The following is a 21,369-nucleotide window of genomic DNA, read 5'->3' on the forward strand; positions in this document are numbered from 1 at the left end:
TGTACTCTAGCCCGAGAAAGACGGTAGTGGAAAAACCTCCCTCTTTGTGAGCTTTGTGATGACATTATGAAATAACCCAAATTGAATCTAGTCAGTCAATGTGAATTGACTTTATTCCTGTACCACTGGCCTAAAGTAGCACCTGAAGAAACTTTGTTTTTTTCTGAACTTTGACCAGTGAGTTCCTTATTCTTCTGCTCTGTCCTCTCGTCAGATGTCAACGACCACAGAAAATGGAGTGGGAGGGTCTCGAAACACGAGCGGAGAGAAAACATACAAGAAGGTAAAGTTTCATCCCTCCATACACTGCTCTCTCTGGCTGGACTCTACTGGCCTTTTATGACAACCATGAAGGGAGGTTTCTCAGTGCTTGTTGAAGTGAATGACCATATATCACTACGAAGCTTGTTGATGTGACCCAAGAAACCTTTTAAAGTAACCCTTTGTCATATGAACTCCTATCAACGCCCTGTTTCTACACAGTACATAGTACATGATGGGAAGCTATCCTCACAGTCCATTCTCTGCTTTACTACATTTTCATTTGGATTAGACGTCACCGGTGGTGATGGGATGTTTGTGCCACACACAATATAACAGGGCCTAATGCAGTCGATTTGAAACATCTAGGTAATGAATTTGACATTTTCAGAACTATTGAAGCCATCGAAGACGGTGTCATAGGCATCAGCTGGCTTTCAATTTCATGACGTTAACGTGCTTGTTTCAGACAATCGGACATTGTTTTCTGACTGCACTGTATGTTCCTGAACGTGCATCTTCCACTGACCTTTACAAGACATCTTCCACTGACCTTTACAAGACATCTTCCACTGACCTTTACAAGACATCTTCCACTGACCTTTACAAACATCTTCCACTGACCTTTACAAGACATCTTCCACTGACCTTTACAAGACATCTTCCACTGACCTTTACAAGACATCTTCCACTGACCTTTACAAGACATCTTACACTGACCTTTACAAGACATGCCTCTCTTCTGGGAATTTGCTACCTTCCTCTTTGGAGTTTACGCCTAGGTCACCTACCTTTTTTAAAAAAGGTATCTGTGACCACAGATGCATATCTGTATTCCCAGTCATGTGAAATCCATTGATTAGGGCCTAATAAATTGATTTCAATTCACTGATTTCCTAATATGAACTGTAACTCAGTACAATTCTTGAAATTGTTGCATGTTGTGTTTTATATTTTTGTTTTGAAGGAGTTGTTGCTTGATTGAGTTGTTGATTCGTTAATGTATGTGTTGATTGGTGTGTTTGGTTGTCCCTGACCCTCAGACCACATCGTCAGCCCTGAAGGGGGCCATCCAGTTGGGCATCGGCTACACAGTGGGCAACCTGACCTCCAAACCTGACAGAGATGTTCTCATGCAGGACTTCTATGTGGTGGAGAGCGTCTTCCTGCCAAGGTGAGGAGCAGGGACATTACTGATGATTATACTGATGCCATAGTATATAAACTCAGCAAAAAAAGAAACGTGCTCTCACTGTCAATTGCGTTTATTTTCAGCAAACTTAACATGCGGAAATATTTGTATGAACATAACAAGATTCAACAACTGAGACATAAACTGAACAAGTTCCACAGACATGTGACTAACAGAAATGGAATAATGGGTACCTGAACAAAGGGGGGCTCAAAATGAAAAGTAACAGTCAGTATCTGGTSTGGCCACCAGCTGCATTAAGTACTGCAGTGCATCTCCTCCTCATTGACTGCACCAGATTTGCCAGTTCTTGCTGTGAGATGTTACCCCACTATTCCACCAAGGCACCTGCATGTTCCCGGACATTTCTGGGGGGAATGGCCCTAGCCCTCACCCTTCGATCCAACAGGTCCCAGACGTGCTCAATGGGATTGAGATCCGGGCTCTTCGCTGGCCATGGCAGAACACTGCCATTCCTGTCTTGCAGGAAATCACGCACAGAACGAGCAGTATGGCTGGTGGCATTGTCATGCTGGAGTGTCATGTCAGGATGAGCCTGCAGGAAGGGTACCACATGAGGGAGGAGGATGTCTTCCCTGTAATGCACAGCGTTGAGATTGCCTGCATGACAACAAGCTCAGTCCGATGATGCTGTGACACACCGCCCCAGACCATGACGGACCTCCACCTCCAAATCGATCCCGCTCCAGAGTACAGGCCTCGGTGTAACGCTCATTCCTTTGACGATAAACGCGAATCCAACCATCACGCCTGGTAAGACAACCACGACTCGTCAGTGAAGAGCTCTTTTTGCCAGTCCTGTCTGGTCCAGCGACGGTGGTGTTGCCAGTGATGTAAGGCAGGTCCTCACCAGACTACAGGCCTACAAGTCCTCAGTCCAGCCTCTCTCAGCATATTGCGGACAGTCTGAGCACTGATGGAGGGATTGTGCGTTCCTGGTGTAACTCGGGCAGTTGTTGTTGCCATCCTGTACCTGTCCCGCAGGTGTGATGTTCGGATGTACCGATCCTGTGCAGATGTTGTTACACGTAATCTGCCACTGCGAGGACGATCAGCTGTCCGTCCTGGTTCCCTGTAGCGCTGTCTTAGGCATCTCACAGTACGGACATTGCAATTTATTGCCCTGACCACATCTGCAGTCCTCATGCGTCCTTGCAGCCTGCCTAAGGCACGTTCACGCAGATGAGCAGGGACCCTGGGCAACTTTCTTTTGTTGTTTTTCAGAGTCAGTAGAAAGGCCTCTTTAGTGTCCTAAGGTTTCATAACTGTGACCTTAATTGCCTACCGTCTGTAAGCTGTTAGTGTCTTAACGACCGATCCACAGGTGCATGTTCGTTAATTGTTTATGGTTCATTGAACAAGCATGAGAAACACTGTTTAAACCGTTTACAATGAAAATCTGTGAAGTTATTTGGATTTTTACGAATTATCTTTGAAAGACAGGGTCCTCAAAAGGGACATTTCTTTTTTTGCTGAGTTTAGTACAGTATAAAATATTATACAACGGGTAGGTCTAATCCTGAATGCTGATTGGTTAAAACTGCATTCCAGCGAGTGTCTATTCAACAAGTTACCACCGGCTAAATCTAAGACGTTAAAATGCCTATTTACTCTGTTGCATCTGACTGCGCAATCCACGGTTTCATCAGCACAGCCAGGCAATTTATGAACTTGATCTCCACTATAAAAAGCATCTGGATATTGTCTCACATTTCTTTCAGACTAACATTTAGTTTTCAACAGTAGAGATTTGTATAAACATTGCTGTCTCTCTGACATTTGCAACATTGTTTCAATATTCATATTCGATCTCCAGCTGTCGCATAGTAATGAACGTGTTGGGATGAGACGGGCAGCTTTTCTCAGCCAGTTGAAATCATGAATCAGCATCATTTTTATGGATAAATACAGTCGTGGCCAAAAGTTGAGAATGACACAAATATTAATTTTCACAAAGTCTACTGCCTCAGTTTGTATGATGGAAATGTGCATATACTCCAGAATGTGATGAAGAGTGATCAGATGAATTGAAATTAATTGCAAAGTCCCTCTTTGCCATGCAAATTAACTGAATCCCCCCCCAAAAAATCCACTGCATTTCAGCCCTGCCACAAAAGGACCAGCTGACATTGTCAGTGATTCTCTCGTTAACACAGGTGTGAGTGTTGACGAGGACAAGCCTGGAGATCATTCTGTCATGCTGATTGAGTTCGAATAACAGACTGGAAGCTTCAAAAGGAGGGTGGTGCTTGGAATCGTTGTTCTTCCTCTGTCAATCATGGTTACCTGCAAGGAAACACGTGTCGTCATCATTGCTTTGCACAAAAAGGGCTTCACAGGCAAGGATATTGCTGCCAGTAAGATTGCACCTAAATCAACCATTTATTGGACCATCAAGAACTTCAAGGAGAGCGGTTTAATTGTTGTGAAGAAGGCTTCAGGGCGCCCAAGAAAGTCCAGCAAGCGCCAGGACCGTCTCCTAAAGTTAATTCAGCTGCGGGATCGGGGCACCACCAGTACAGAGCTTGCTCAGGAATGGCAGCAGGCAGGTATGAGTGCATCTGCACGCACAGTGAGGTGAAGACTTTTGGAGGATGGCCTGGTGTCAAGAAGGGCAGCAAAGAAGCCACTTCTCTCCAGGAAAAACATCAGGAACAGACTGATATTCTGCAAAAGGTACAGGGATTGGGCTGCTGAGGACTGGGGTAAAGTCATTTTCTCGGATGAATCCCCTTTCCGATTGTTTGGCGCATCCAGAAATAAGCTTGTCCGGAGAGGACGAGGTGAGCGCTACCATCAGTCCTGTGTCATGCCAACAGTAAAGCATCCTGAGACCATTCATGTATGGGGTTGCTTCTCAGCCAAGGGAGTGGGCTCACTCACAATTTTGCCTAAGAAAACAGCCATGAATAAAGAATGGTACCAACACATCCTCCAAGAGCAACTTCTCCCAACCATCCAGGAACAGTTTGGTGATGAACAATGRATTTTCCAGCATGATGGAGCACCTTGCTGTAAGGCAAAAGTGATAACTAACAAAACATCGATATTTTGGGTCCAGACCTTAATCCCATTGAGAACTTGTGGTCTATCCTCAAGAGGCGGGTGGACAAACAAAACCCCACACATTCTGACAAACTCCAAGCATTGATTATGCAAGAATAGGCTGCCATCAGTCAGGGTGTGGCCCAGAAGTTAATTGGCAGCATGCCAAGGCGGATTGCAGAGGTCTTGAAAAAGAAGGGTGAACACCGCAAATATTGACTCTAAGCAATCAACTTCATGTAATTGTCAATAAAAGCCGTTGACAAATGAAATGCTTGTAATTATACTTCAGTATTCCATAGTAACATCTGACAAAAATATCTAAAGACACTGAAGCAGCAAACTTTGTGAAAATGAATATTTGTGTCATTCTCAAAACTTTTGGCCACGACTGTACAAATAAATATGAATAGAAAACCGCTAAAATTAAACGAAGTGCAGCTTAGAAAAGCCATGCTCGAACATGAAACGCAAACATTAAATTACATATGTAAACGTACGTCTATGTTATGACTATGAATGAACATTTACACATTAAATTACTTTACGTCAGGGCCTCCCGGGTGGCGCAGTGGTGTAAGGTACTGCATCGCCACCAGAGATTCTGGGTTCGTGCCCAGGCTCTGCCGCGACCGGGAGACTCATGCGGCGAAGCACAATTTGGCCCAGCGTCGTCCAGGGTTAGGGAGGGTTTGGCCGGCAGGGATATCCTTGTCTCATCGCGCACTAGCGACTTCTGTGGCGGGCCGGGCGCAGTGCACGCTGACCAGGTCGCTAGGTGTTTCCTCCGACACATTGGTGCGGCTGGCTTCCGGGTTTGATGTGCGTTGTATCAAGAAGCAGTGTGGCTTGGTTGGGTTGTGTTTCGGAGGACGCATGGCTCTCAACCTTCGCCTCTCCCGAGTCCGTACGGGAGTTGCAATGATGAGACAAGACAGTAACTACTACTAATTGGATACCACGAAATTGGGGAGAAAAAGGGGTAAAATAACTTTACGTCTCCCTTTACTCGGTTACAGATCTTTTTTACACTTACATATATATATTAAAAATTTAAAAAAATTCTCCCCAATTTCGTGATTTATGATCTTGTCTCATTGCTGCAACTCCCCTACAGGCTCAGGAGAGGTGAAGGTTGAGTAGTCATACGTCCTCCGGAACATAACCAGCCAAGCCATGCTTCTTAACACCTGCCTGCTTAATCCGGAAACCAGCTGCACCAATGTAACTAGTTTCAGGAAACTAGGCGTATGTCGCGCGTCACTACTTCACAAGAAAGCCATTTCAACATAAAATGTATTTTTTTAATCAAAATGCTTTTTTTGGGGCAGAAATGCCATTTGGAACATTCTGAACTTTCATGTGCCCTATAACAAACTGGTATGCCATCTGTAAATACAAATAAAATTGCTAAATTACGAACCTAGTTGGTTTAGCCACAGAAAAAGCCAGCAACCTTCCCGCTAGCCATGATTGGCTGAGATAATGAGTGGGCTGGACATGCCGAGAGATGAGTTCGTATTGGTCTGCTATGTAGCACGCTTCTGTCTATTTGAGCTGGTCAGTATGTGTAGGTAATCCTGACTAARGCAGCTTTAAAAAATATATATTGCATAGTAGAATTGCATAAGTGTTGCTCTCCACTTTCTGGAGGACCGAGTTTTGAAATCTTGGCGCTGTCCTCAGATAATCGCATGTTATGCTTTTGCCSTAAAGCCTTTTTGAAATCTGACAAAGTGGCTGGATTAACAAGAAGTTAAGCTTTTAAATGATGTAGGACACTTGTATTTTCATGAATGTTTAATATTACGATTTTGAATTTGGCGCGCTCCGATTTCACCGGATGTTGTCGAATTTGATCCTGGTAACGGGATTTCCGTACTAAGAGGTTTTAACAAAKGACTCCACTATGCAAGTATCCATTTCAATAGAATGTTCATGATGTCACTGCGAGCTGTTGAGACGTAGCTGGTAAATTCGCTCTGGCTATCTACTCCGATTTCAGAGCACTCTCGTCTGAGTGTGCCAGAGCTTAGAATAACTGACCAATTTACCAATATGGCCGGTGTTAGTAGAAGTTTGCAAAAAAAGCGTAATTAAATTGCTGCCAGCAGCACAGTTACAGTCACCAATGCTCTGGATAACATAAAAACAGCCTAACCAGCTCTGCTCGGGCTTGTAAAGTGYTCAGTGAGCTGTTCTCTCATTTGTGTCTGGAAGTAGTTAGCAATCTAGCCAACGTTAGCCAGTTAGCTTGGGTGCTTGACTGCTGCTGTTAGGACAGAACACTCAGAWCAACCCTTAAAGAGATGGGTGGGGCTAAAGGTTAAGAGGCGGTGAACGATGCTGAATGGGTGTAGACACAGAGGAGCTCTCCAGTACATGTACCAAAATATTCAAAGGCCATTTTCTCAAAAGTGATGTTACAAGTTATCAACTTTCAAAGCAGAATTCATTTCCCATTGTTCCTCAACTGTAGTGTATGATATACCATTTTCTAGCTCTGAGTCTCTACTTTTATCTAATGTAAAAAAAAACAAATTTCAAATTTTGTTTCATAAGATCGAGCCGGTCGGTCACCAATGTGTCGGAGGAAACACTGTTCAACTGACGACCGAAGTCAGCCTGCAGGTGCCCAGCTCGCCACAAGGAGTCGCTAGAGTGCGATGAGCCAAGTAAAGCCCCCCCGGGCCAAACCCTKCCCTAACCCGGACGATGCTGGGCAAATTGTGCACCACCCTATGGGACTCCCGGTCACAGCCGGTTGTGACACAGCCTGGGATCGAACCCCAGGCTSTAGTGACGCCGCAACACTACGATGCAGTGCCTTAGACCTCTGTGCCACTCGGGAAGCACATACAAACTTTTTTAAATGATGTGGCATCTGTAAAGGACATGAACCGAACGTAGCTAGTCGYAGTTAGCTAGTCAATCAAGCCGAGACYTTAGAGTTGCTTTGCAGCTTCTGGTTTCATTTCCAAAATAAAAGTCTAGAGCTTGTTTTAGAACTGCATTCCATAACAACGTTACATCAGTAGATGGTGTAGTATAGGCTTGGGTCTTCAGCAAATGACTTGTGTTTGAATAATAAAGACACAGAATGTCTAGAATAACTGCCTGAGCTGCAAAACAGAAAGTAAATAGGATTTAGGATAGGCCTATTCCGCTATCTAAGTATGCCATGGTGTTGTTATTTATTGGCCTTATAATTGCATAATTTATTTTTATGGCTGCATAGTGCTACTGTGGTGATCATGTAACCTAATGAATCACACTTTTTCCAGGTTTTGGGAGCATGGACTTTTGACTATTGTATTAGTGAATTTCACTCTGAATGTAGGCTTGTTCTAGCTATTTGCGTTGCACAACCCCATCACGCAGAGGCTATATTCATATCAATAAATGAGARKAAACTAAATATTGATTAAGTCTTGGCTATAATCTGTCCTGAGCGAAATAGCCATTGGGTCCCAAATGGTCTGGACTTTTCCCTATCAGCCACTGCACATGCTTCTTCAACAATTGTGTTTAAAATGTATTTTGAGACTGTATTTAGAGGCATGTGAGCTCGGGTCTTTTTTTAAGGGAAGCCCTATAATAAAAAGTTATAAAACACAAATAGAGTTCTACGATTATTACGCAAAGCACCAGTACCCAAAATGATAGCCTGAATTGCATTGCCTATAAGTTGAATGCATATTTGTTTTTATTTGGATAGGCCTAAATTAAACATTTAAATTATTAAAGTGATTGGCTAAAGAACTTGTGAGAATTTAGATCATTTTGYATARKKARATGGATATCAATAKACTAATGGATAAGACTTCTATTCCCTTTTGATTTAGTTCCTATTGCAACTGAGACAAATGACTGAATGGCTGACAGACTGACTGGATGAATTAKATGTTCAAATATGTTGGAATGACGAGTTGCACGCATCATGCATGCTGTGCACTTTATTTGGCTAGTAGTCAAATAGGCCTACATTAGGGTATAATGACTCTATGGCTGCATTCCTCCAGAAAAGCACCCCTCAGCCTCAGAAGATGCCCTTCTGAAGACGCATGGTGCTGCATGGCGATCTCAAGCTCTTCAACTGGGCAGCAGTGTCGCGATGGAGGGAATAGCCTATATACGGAGGCTACCTAAGACCACTGCTACAGAGTTATTGTAAAGTGTGAGAATAAGCCTATGCCAGATTTAGCTTACGTTTAACCTCTCCCGGATTATTTCAAAGTCCTATGTTCATGAGATTCCTGGTAAATACTACTGGTCATGTTTCATATTCCTGGTAATACTACTGGTTATGATTTTATTCCTGGTAGATGCTACTGGTTATGTTTCATTATTCCTGGTAAAGTACACTGGTCATGTTTCATTATTCCTGGTAGAATACTACTGGTCATGTTTCATTAATTCCTGGTAAATACTACTGGTCATGTTTCATTATCCTGGTAGACACTACTGGTTATGGTTCATTATTCCTGGTAGATGCTACTGGTTATGTTTCATTATTCCTGGTAGATGCTACTGGGTTATGTTTCATTATCCTGGTAGATACTACTGGTTATGTTCATTATTCCTGGTAAAGTACTACTGGTCATGTTTCATTATTCCTGGTAGATACTACTGGTCATGTTTCATTATTCCTGGTAGAATACTACTGGTCATGTTTCATTATTCCTGGGAAATACTACTGGTCATGTTTCATTATTTCCTGGTGTAATCACTACTGGTCATGTTTCATTATTCCTGGTAGAACACTACTGGTTATGTTTTTCATTATTCCTGGTAGATACTACTGGTTATGTTCATTATTCCTGGTAGATACTACTGGTCTATGTTTCATTCATTCCTGGTAGATACTACTGGTTACATGATCATTATTCCTGGTAGTGCTAACTGGTTATGTTCATTATTCCTGGTAATCTACTGGTTATGATCATTATCCTGGTAGATACTACTGTTAGTTTCATTATTCTGGTGAGATACTACTGGTTATGTTTCATTATTCCTGGTAGATACTACTGGTTATGATTCATTATTCCTGGTAGAACTCACTGGTTATGTTTCATTATTCCTGTAGATCTACTGGTTATGAATTTCATTACTTCCTGTAGAACAAATACTGTTTCGTTTCATATTATTCCTGGTAGATACTACTGGTTATGATTTATTATTCCTGGTAGATGCTACTGGTTATGTTTCATTATTCCTGGTAGATACTACTGGTTATGATTGCAGACAGCGCCCATAGAATGAGATGGTGCAATATTGAATTAGTCATATTTTGATAAGGTGCATGCATGGGGATGTTCACGTCACCCAGAGATATGCCCATGCTGTAGAGATACACCTAGSAGACTGAAACTTCACTGTTGTAGGCATAATACAGCTAGTGCTATCTAGACTCGCACTGGCAAACAAATCCAATACATTAGCTACCTAAATGTGAAGTAAACTCAACTGAGTAATAGAGAATGGAGACTTTTAACTTGAAAACGTGCATGATACCTCTTTCCAGTTTCCCTGACTTTTCTTCTACTGTGTTATGTTTGAGCGCTCCTCACAGGCTGTTCGGTGAACATCTGTTTTTGTTGGTGAGATGAAACTGCCAAAACTCTAAAAGGTATTATTGTACGTCAGAATTGCAACACAAGATTTGTTRAAGCCTAAACTGTTCGTCCGTAATCGTAACATGGTGTTTGAATGTTCACTGGTGAAATTTCACGTTTACGTTTCATGTTTCACACATGGCTTTTCTTACGATCCTAACAATTTACATTTTGGATTTTCTTAAGATCCTAGCGATACGTGCGCTCAACCTTTTGGCAGCTATCTCGCTCCATAGCTTAGCCCCTCGTTGATTATCCCTTACGTTTAGTATAGTAATAATGAGTAGCAATTTACAATATGTTGTATCTACCTACGTATGCTTTCACACAAATACATGCTTTACAGCCTGAGTAGATGAATCCTAATAAGCCCTTTTAGAAACACTACAGCCTATGTTGGCGCTGCTGTGAAGTGACTCATTGACTTTCAGCAGTGAACCTGCAGTATGACTGAAGAGGGAACAGAGGTTGAGCTAGATCTGTCTGCTAGCTGAAATAGGAAAGCTTCATGTCTGGATCTCTCCATGAAACAAGGGAGGAGGCGTTCTCCTTCAACAGTAATGACTCACATAGAGGATTCATATCCCAAAGAATAAAAAAGAGGCTTCTATCATTTAACATGAGTGTGAATCAGCTAGTTGAAGTCATGGTGTATGGACTCTGTCAATCCAGTGGATTATATACCCCAAATCCCTGGAAATCAGCTTACTGCGTCTTTTAACGCCAGTGTGCAAAACATACTGCATGCCGTGTCGTGCCTGGCCCATCAAATTGTCTCTTTAATAATCACATCAGCAGCTTAAAGAAACACTTTACATAACCCCGAACACACCCAGGAATACACGCCACCCATTACACACAAACACATGCAGCGACCTACACACACAACTACACAACACTACAGCTATCACAAATCAGCAACACACAAACGAGCAGCAGCACATTACGAACAAATATCGGCACCACCGACCACCACAACACTAATAAACTCAGCTTTCACACAACACCACTACCACACACTAACATCACTTCTGATGTCAAGATGATACGATTCTCCGCTGACACATAGTTTAAGAGATTGACAGTATATGTAGTCTTGGCGTCAGATAACTCTTATGTTGGTATAACAGATGAGCCAACGTCATGCACTGTTTGAGTAATCTTCTCGTCCATATCGCACATATTTCGCAAAAGATCTAGAGAATCTGTTACCGAATGACATTAAACAAACCTTTCCCCATATGAAAAACGAAAATCACCAGAGAATGTCACCCTCTTGATTGGTTGAGTTTTGTAAGCAAGTTTAAGAATTGATATTTGCTAATGGTCATGCCAGCCTCTTTCCCTGCCAAGCTCTGCAGAGACTAGGAAATGCTTCTGTGTGTCCCTTTCCAAATGGCACATCAGGACATGCAAAGTCTGTCCTTCAATAGAAACTGTCAGATTTAACTCGCACTCTTGAGTTTCACATTTATTATGCTCATTTCAATATATACTGCAGGTTGAAGTGATTTTATGCAAATTATCCTACTTAACACAGGTGCAATAGCCATCCCAGAATGTTGAAATTAATTTGTTTAGCCAAACATACAGAGAGAGAACATATGTTCTCATTGTCTCTTCATGGGCATCTTTTGACTGAGAGCGGCTGGTGACAATGACACACTGGAGAGACCAGGTGTTTTAACTTCCACTAGAAGAGACAAAAGACTCTCCATGGAGGAAAAACAAAACAGAACAAATGAGTGTAGGAGGAAGCTTAAGCCATGACGTGGCTACAGGCATACAGTAACACAGTGGTTCCCAAACTGTGGGGCGTGAGGAGCCACCGGGGGGGGGGGGGAACTCAGTCCGGCTTTAAACTTACTCTTGAAAGTTGTAGCATGCACGACAGCGCCAGCTGTTCTGGACGACCGTGTGGTAACGCTCTTGGTAGCGATGTGGCAAGACCTTTAAAGCAGGTCAAATTCAAAACGATACCAGGACGTGTACTCAAAGCATGCGACGGACCAACTGGCAAGTGTCTTCACTGCATTTTCAACCTCTCCCTGACTGAGGCTCTGTAATACCCCTACATGTTTCAAGAAGACCACCATAGTCCCCTGTGCCCAAGGGAAGTGAAGGTAACCTACCTAAATGAATACACCGAGCATCAAAGTGCGTCGCAAATCGGTCCTTGTGCTCGTAACGATCACCTGCCGTATACCATAGCCCTGTCCCTGAGAGCTGACAGAACAACCACCAGATACGCCAATCTCTCCGCATCAACTCCTCCACACCTGGACCTAAGGAAACTATAGAGAATCTGTTCATTGACTACAGCTGCTAACACCATCATGCACGAAGCCATCCAGCAGCAGTACCAAATAAACCTCCTCTGCACATTCTGGTTCAGCCAGCCGTTGGACACTAACGACCTGCCCGGGCCCGACATAAGCCGCCTCAATTGGTGTGCTACTTAAGCTGAGCCTGCCGTTCACCCAGATGAGTGACCAGACGAATAGACAACATCGTATTCATGCTACGATCTACAGTGTATTAGGCTGTCACCGCAAACGATGCGACGAGCCATGGCCCGGGGTCAGGCTGCAGTGTGTCCAGGGGGGGGGACAACTAACTCTTCGCTCATAGATAGAGGAGCGAACGCAATAACTGATCCGGACATCACAGACAAAGCGGCACGATATCGAAGCATCCTCATATAGACTCAACGAATGACCCTAAAGACTTACCGGCCCGTTACTCACGCGGTGAATGCTGGTCTTGGCTCACATCAACCCATCCTCCCGGATACCATAGACCCACTCAATTCGCCATACCGCCCCAACAGATCCACAGATAACGCAATCTCAATCGACTCCACACTTCCCTTTCCCACCTGGACATAAGAACCCTATATGAGAATGCTGTTCATGACTACGCTCTGCGGTTCAACACCAATGCCCACGAAGCTCATCCACTAGCTAAGTACTCAAATAAACACCTCCATCTGCAACTGGATTCTGGACTTCTGATGGGCCAGCCCCAGGTGGTAAGGGTAGCAACAACACGTCTGCCACGGTGATCCGCACTGGGCCTCAGTGTGACTTAGTCCCCTCCTGTACTCCCTGTCACCCCGATGCGTGACCAACACACTCCAACACATCATTCATTTTGCTAGACAAACAGTGGTATTAGCTGATCACCGACAACGATGAGAAGCTATAGGGAGGAGGTTAAGAGCCGGCAGTGTGGTGCAGGACAACAACCTCTTCCTCAATGCGAGCAAGACAAGGATCTGATCGTGGACTACGGAAAGCGGCCGAACACGTCCATTAACATCGACGGGGCCTGTAGTGGAGGCGGTGCTAGTTTCAAGTTCTTGTGTCCACATCACCATAGACTATCATTGTCAAACACCAAGACAGTCTTGAGAGGGCACGACACACCTTTTCCCCCTAGGAGACTGAAAAGATTTGGCATGGGTCCCAGATCCTCAAAAAGTTCTACAGCTGCACCATCGAGAGCATCTTGACCAGTTGCTCACGCCTTACAGAGAGTAGTGTGTACGGGCTCAGTACATCACTGGGGCCAAGCTTTCTGCCATCCAGGACCTGTATAATAGGCGTGTCAGAGGAAAGCCCAGTCACCCAAGTCATAGACTGTTATCTCTGCTACCGCACGGCAAGTGGTACCCGGAGCGCCAAGTCTAGGACCAAAAGGCTCCTTAACAGCTTAACCCCAAGCCATAAGACTGCTGAACAATTAATTAAATGGCCAACGGGCTATTTACATTGACCTCCCCCACTGCGGGGGACGTGGATGTTCCCCAATGCTGGAGAGGGGCCTGAGTGAAAAAGTTTGGGAACCCCTGCAGTAACAGAACAGCAGTAGTTTTTGATCAATCTCTCTTTCTCTCTCTCTTTCTTTCTCTGTCTACCTCTCTTCCTCCCCCCTCTCTCTCTCTCTCTCTCCCCTGTGAAAAACAGGGCAAGAGTGACTGATGCAGAGCTCTCAGAGAGGATCCTCCGGGATCCTCCTTCACTTCCCTCTCCCCATTGGTTCCCTTAACTCATACTGTCAGGCTGTCGCTGGCGTTGGCGCCTGTACGTATCAGACAGATTTTCTGACTCCCACATTGTTTATCTGCTGTAACTTGTCTAGTGTTCTCTTTCTCGAACAGTACTCTAGTTTGCTCTGCGAGGATAAGACACTTTCATTTGCTGTTTGTGTGCTCTTGGTTCTAATATGAGACTATACCGTTTCAGTCACAGCAGGCAGGCAGCACATAGCTCTGTGCCAGCTGGAGGTCATTCTCTTTTGCCACACACACACACACACACACACACACCACACACACACACACACCACACCACACACACACACACACACACACACAGCGTGATTTCGTTCAGCAGTAGGCTGATCACACCTATTTATGTTGAGGCTGTAGCTTGTCCTGTTACTGAGTGGAAGCACTGGGGCACAGCTCAACACTTTCGGCAAATTGAGGGTTCAACAACCTAGTTTCGATAGCAGCTCGCTGTGGAGGTGCCCCTGAAAACGAAGCCTTTTAACGGCCTTTTAATGGATTGAGATTTAGGTGGCAGTGCGTTGGCGTGTTGTTACAGGATCATCTGGAGCTAATCACCCAGTAAACCTCCTGTGTTCTGTTCCACCTGGCATGGCTTCAGGTTCGTACGAAACCGACTCAGTCTCTACGTGAGCATGTCAGTCTCTCATAAAGAAGAGAAAGAAAGGAAAACAGAAATGTGGCTTATTTATTCTCTCTCTCTCTCTCTAGTGGTTGTGTTTGCGCGCGTGTATCAGCAGTTAACCCCTTGCTGACGTTCCACTCAGAAGGCATGCCAGTGAGATGGGCCCTTCAGGTCATAGTCATTACCACCTCTCTATATTACACTGTCATATCACTGGACAGGTAGATCAGAGGAGATACACACCTGGAGTTTCAATATGCAGCACTACCATATAGAATATCTATCTACTGTATGAGCAGAGACAGCTATTATCTGCATGATCTATTATCTATATGTTATTCTACACTCACATTACTTTTAATTTGAAATGATTTTCTACCATTCTTGTCTATTATGCCATAGCTTTGTTTCGGATTCGCACTCTTTACTCAAGGCTTTGCACCCTCCTCACCACAGCTCTTATGAATGCCCTGACACATCCTGCATTTGTGATCAGTATCATTGCTATCAAGACAAAGGCTACAGGACAAGCCAAAGAAAGAGTGAAAGACAGAGAGAGATGGAGGGAGAGAGAGAGAGATGGAGGGAGAGAGAGAGATGGAGGGAGAGAGAGATGGAGGGAGAGAGGGAGAGAAACTGAAGGGTGAAGCAAACACTGTCGTAATATGTCCGTGTTGATTATGCATTTATTCAAACACAGAAACGACAACAGAGATTAATTAAGACAGAACACACACACACACACACTACCACTCAGGGTCCTGAATGAAAACGCATATAAAATCTAATTGTATTTGTCACATGCGCCAAAGACAACTAGTGTAGACAGAGTAAAAGCAGCAAATGATGAGTGTAAAAGTGTGTGTGTGAGTAATGTATGTATGTATGTATGTATGCATGTTTGCGTTGTATCTATGCGTGTGTGTGTTTATGTATTGTGTGTGCGCGTATGTGGATGTGTGGGAGTGTCAACGTAGTGTGTTTGAGTATGTGTGTTTGTGTGTATATATATATGTATGTGTGTATATATTCATTCTAGTGAGTGTGCGTAGGGTCAGTGCAAGATAAGAGTCAGTCCAGATAATCTGTCTACCATTAATTGACTATTTAGCAGTCTGGSTATTTGGTTGTCTTCTGGCTTGAACGTTCGGAGCCTGTTGGTCSGAGAGCTGATGCTCCGGTACCGTTTGTTGGACGGTAGCAGAGTGAACAGTCGATGGCTTGGGTGGCTGGAGTCTTTGGCAATTTTTCGGGCCTTCATCTGACACCGCCTGACATAGAGGTCCTGGTTGGCAGGGAGCTTGACCCCGGTGATATACTGGGCCGTCCACACCACCCTGTAGAACTGCTTGAGGATCCGAGGGCCCATGTCAAATCTTTTCGGCCTCCCGAGGGGGAGGAGGTTCTGCCGTGCCCTCTTCACGACTTTGCAGGTGTGTGTGGACCATGTTAAGTCCTTAGTGAAGTGGACGCCAAGGAACTTGAAGCTCTCAACCCGCTCCACAAAAGCCCTGTTGATGTGGATGGGGACGTTCCCTCCCCTCTTTCTCCTATAGTCCACGATCAGCTCCTTGGTCTTTCTGACGTTGAGGGAGAGGTTGTTGTCATGGCACCACACTGCTAAGTCTCTGACCTCCTCCCTATAGGCTGACTCATCTCTGTCGGTGATCAGGCCTACCYCTGTTGTGTCATCAGCAAACTTAATGATGCAGTTGGAGTCGTGTGTGGCCATGCAGTCGTGGGTGAACAGGGAGTGCAGGAGGGGGCTAAGCACACACCCCTGAYATGCCCCGTCTTGAGGGTCAGCGTGGCGTAAGTGTTGTTGCCTACCCTCACCGCCTGGGCACGGCCGTCAGGAAGTCCAGGATCCAGTTGCAGAGGGAGGGGTTCAGTCCAAGGGTCCCTAGCTTGGTGATGAGCTTGGAGGGGACTGTGTTGAATGCTGAGCTGTACATGAACAGCATTATCACATAGTTATTTCCCCTCTTGTCCAGGTGGGAGAGGGCAGTGTGAAGTGCAACTGAGATTGCGTCATCTGTGGATCTGTTGGGGCGTTCTGCGAAATTGGAGTGGATCTAGTGTGTCTGGGATGATAGTGTTGATGTGCGTCATGACCAGCCTTTCAAAGCAGATAAATGACGGATGTGTTCGTYCTGTGGGCTCAAGGTGACTGCAGACTGCCGTCAGTGAGTCTGTGGAGAACCCCATGCCTTCTCTCTCTCTATGGACACAGATCTCATATCATAATGCTGGTCCCCTGTGTTACATGGTGTTGTATTATTGTGTTGTATTTGTGTTGTTTAGGGTAATCAGAGGCATGCTCTCTCGCCAGGCTCTGGACTCTAAACAGGGCTGTGTGCCACTGGTTCATCTGGCTTTCCATGGGTAGCAGTACTTAGACATCCTCCAGCGAGTTTTGAACTTTTACTGTTGAAAAGCGATATCCCGAGTATAAATACAGTATAGACACAGAGGTGTGTCGCGTTATTTCATGCCAGGATCCACTGAATGCTCTGACATGACGATCATCAGTTCTAGTTAAAGACAGTGCGTGATGTCTGTTTGCAGAATGTCCGTCTACGTCAGTGATAGTTTTTGTACCTTAGTAAACTGATGAACAGAAATGAGTCCAAACTCACTTGTTTCTGTATGTGGGGATATTGTAACTAACTGTTCTGTGTCTTTGTGTCCGGTGGGCCGTTTCCATCAGCGAGGGGAGCAACCTGACACCGGCTCACCACTACCCAGACTTCCGCTTCAAAACCTACGCCCCGCTGGCCTTCCGCTACTTCCGGGAGCTCTTCGGGATCAAACCAGATGACTACCTGGTAGGTCTAAACACTGCACCTGGTCCACACCAGGTACACCCCTAGTCCACACCTGATTATGGATTGAGACACATCCCGTAGGTTACAGTTCATCCTACCTATCATGTAACTTTCACCAATCAACTCATTGGGATCAGTGGTGACTAAAGTGTATTGGAGTGTAACCAGAGTTTTATAGAGCAGTGGTTTTACCCTGTTCTACCTATCCAGCTGTGGAGGTGGAGATGGGGGTTGGGTTTGGGGGATGAGGTAATAGTCGTGCTAATTTCATTATGATGGGTTTAATTGCATCCCCTGCACATTTAAATGAAATCAGGCTATAATTTCCCAGAGGGTTGAGGTGCCGCTTCAACCCCACCGCTAGGGCTCCGCACCTTCAGCTGGAGCCGCCACTCACTCCTTCCACTTGGCTTCCCAGTTAGACACGCTCGCAATCCGTTACCACCACAGACACATGGTGCTTGCCCTACGAGCTGTGAGGGGAACGGCACCTCCGTACCCTGTCAAGTCTCGCTGGACCGCTCTACACTCATGATACAGGCCCAAGTACCAAACAAAGCAAGCGGCGACTAATGACGTAGTCATCTGGACACGTCTACCCAAGCCATCCTAGGCCTGCTCGGCTACCTTATCCGATTGTAGGCAAGGTACCAGGGTATACAGCTCGCTCGCAGCACCGCACCCAGTAAAAACCTAGCTCTTCGCCACTAGTGCTACACTGGCCCACCGCTTCCACCCACAACAGGAGTGGTAGGGAGAATACAACTCCTCTCACGACACGACCAGCGTATCAGCCGACGTCAATGTACACCATCGACCTTCACTCCACGGACGACACCCTCGGTGAAGACCCAACCCACCCTCATTTAAGGAATACCTAGGATAGGATATAAGTAATCCTTCTAACCCCGCCCCCTCCCTTCAAAAGACCGTTAGATCACTATTAGGGTTAAAGTGTTGTTCCGCACTGCGATTGCATACAGGTGAATGCAACGCCAATTTGTAAGTGTACGCCATCTGGATAAGCGCGTTCCTGCCTAAAATGACTTAATGTGTAAATGTAACCATGGAGTAGTTCATTATCTGGTGATAACTGGTTCATGATTTCATTCTTACCTGGTCAGGCTACTACTGGTATAATGTTTCATTATTCCTGTAGATACTACTGGTTATGATTTAATTATTCTGGTAGATACTACTGTAACCCATGCAGGCTTACTTGCTGGCGTATTGTACTTCATGTCATCTATTCGGTAGACACTCTGGTCCTATGTTTCATTAGTCGTCACGGTGGCGACGATACTACTGGTCCCAGTTTTCATTATTCCGTGGCTAGATCACTACTCGTTATGATTTATTATTCCTGGTAGATGCTACTGGTTGTTTCATTATTCCTGGTAGATACTACTGGTTATGATTGCAGACAGCGCCCATAGAATGAGAGATGGTGCAATATTGAATTAGTCATATTTTGATAAGGTGCATGCATGGGGATGTTCACGTCACCCAGAGATATGCCCATGCTGTAGAGATACACCTAGCAGACTGAAACTTCACTGTTGTAGCATAATACAGCTAGTGCTATCTAGACTCGCACTGGCAAACAAATCCAATACATTAGCTACCTAAATGTGAAGTAAACTCAACTGAGTATAGAAGAATGGAGACTTTTAACTTGAAAACGTGCATGATACTCTTTCCAGTTTCCCCCTGACTTTTCTTCTACTGTGTTATGTTTGAGCGCTCCTCACAGGCTGTTCGGTGACCATCTGTTTTTGTTGGTGAGATGAAACTGCCAAAACTCTAAAAGGTATTATGTACGTCAGAATTGCAACACAAGATTTGTTTAAGCCTAAAACTGTTCGTCCGTAATCGTAACATGGTGTTTGAATGTTCACTGGTGAAATTTCACGTTTACGTTTCATGTTTCACACATGGCTTTCTTACGATCCTAACAATTTACATTTTGGATTTTCTTAAGATCTAGCGATACGTGCGCTCAACCTTTGGCAGCTATCTCGCTCCATAGCTTAGCCCCTCGTTGATTATCCCTTACGTTTAGTATAGTAATAATGAGTAGCAATTTACAATATGTTGTATCTACCTACGTATGCTTTCACACAAATACATGCTTTACAGCCTGAGTAGATGAATCCTAATAAGCCTTTAGAAACACTACAGCCTATGTTGGCGCTGCTGTGAAGTGACTCATTGACTTTCAGCAGTGAACCTGCAGTATGACTGAAGAGGGAACAGAGTTGAGCTAGATCTGTCTGCTAGCTGAAATAGGAAAGCTTCATGTCTGGATCTCTCCATGAAACAGGGAGGAGGCGTTCTCCTTCAACAGTAATGATCACATAGAGGATTCATATCCAAAGAAAATAAAAAGAGGCTTCTATCATTTAACATGAGTGTGAATCAGCTAGTTGAAGTCATGGTGTATGGACTCTGTCAATCCAGTGATTATATACCCAAATCCCTGAAATCAGCTACTGCGTCTTTTAACGCCAGTGTGCAAAACATACTGCATGCGTGTCGTGCCTGGCCATCAAATTGTCTCTTTAATAATCACATCAGCAGCTAAAAGAAACACTTTCATAACCCACGAACACACCCAGGAATACACGCACCCATACACACAAACACATGCCACACACCACACACACACACACACACACCACACACACACACCACACACACACACACACACACCACACCCACACACACACACACACACACACACACACAACACACATACACAAAACACACACACAGTGTAAAGAGATGACATTATTAGTGGCGTCAGATCACATCTCTTGGTATTAACAGATGAGCCAACGTCATGCACTGTTTGAGTAATCTTCTCGTCCATATCGCACATATTTCGCAAAAGATCTAGAGAATCTGTTACGAATGACATAAAACAAACCTTTCCCCATATGAAAACACAGAAAATCACCAGAGAATGTCACCCTCTTGATTGGTTGAGTTTTGTAAGCAAGTTTAAGAATTGATATTTGCTAATGGTCATGCCAGCCTCTTTCCCTGCCAAGCTCTGCAGAGACTAGGAAATGCTTTCTGTGTGTCCCTTTCCAAATGGCACATCAGGACTGCAAAGTCTGTCCTTCAATAGAACACTGTCAGATTTAACTCGCACTCTTGAGTTTCACATTTATTATGCTCATTTCAATATATACTGCAGGTTGAAGTGATTTTATGCAATTATCCTACTTAACACAGGTGCAATAGCCATCCAGAATGTTGAAATTAATTTGTTTAGCCAAACATACAGAGAGAGAACAATATGTTCTCATTGTCTCTTCATGGCATCTTTGACTGGAAGCGGCTGGTGACAATGACACACTGGAGAGACCAGGTGTTTTAACTTCCACTAGAAGAGACAAAAGACTCTCCATGGAGGAAAAAACAAAACAGAACAAATTGAGTGTAGGAGGAAGCTTAAGCCATGACGTGGCTACAGGCATACAGTAACACAGTGGTTCCCAAACTGTGGGGCGTGAGGAGCCACCGGGGGGGGGGGGGGAACTCAGTCCGGCTTTAAACTTACTCTTGAAAGTTGTAGCATGCACGACAGCGCCAGCTGTTCTGGACGACCGTGTGGTAACGCTCTTGGTAGCCGATGTGAGCAAGACCTTTAAACAGGTCAAATTCAAACCGATTACCAGGACGTGTACTCAAAGCATGCGCGG

General features: G+C 44.6%; 1 protein-coding gene across 5 annotated transcripts in view; it reads left to right on the forward strand.

Moving 5' to 3' along the window:
- LOC111975199 (phosphatidylinositol 4-phosphate 5-kinase type-1 beta-like) overlaps positions 1-21,369 on the forward strand; it is a 102,612-nt gene that overhangs the window by 40,007 nt on the left and 41,236 nt on the right. For all 5 annotated transcript variants that reach the window (XM_024003428.2, XM_070447071.1, XM_024003427.2 and 2 more), the window contains 3 exons: positions 215-283; positions 1,305-1,435; positions 17,542-17,659. In XM_024003428.2, coding sequence (XP_023859196.1) covers positions 215-283; positions 1,305-1,435; positions 17,542-17,659 — 318 coding nt within the window. The remainder of the gene's footprint in view (positions 1-214; positions 284-1,304; positions 1,436-17,541; positions 17,660-21,369) is intronic.

Source organism: Salvelinus sp. IW2-2015, linkage group LG15 (genome assembly GCF_002910315.2).
Source record: "Salvelinus sp. IW2-2015 linkage group LG15, ASM291031v2, whole genome shotgun sequence".
NCBI lineage: Eukaryota > Metazoa > Chordata > Actinopteri > Salmoniformes > Salmonidae > Salvelinus > Salvelinus sp. IW2-2015.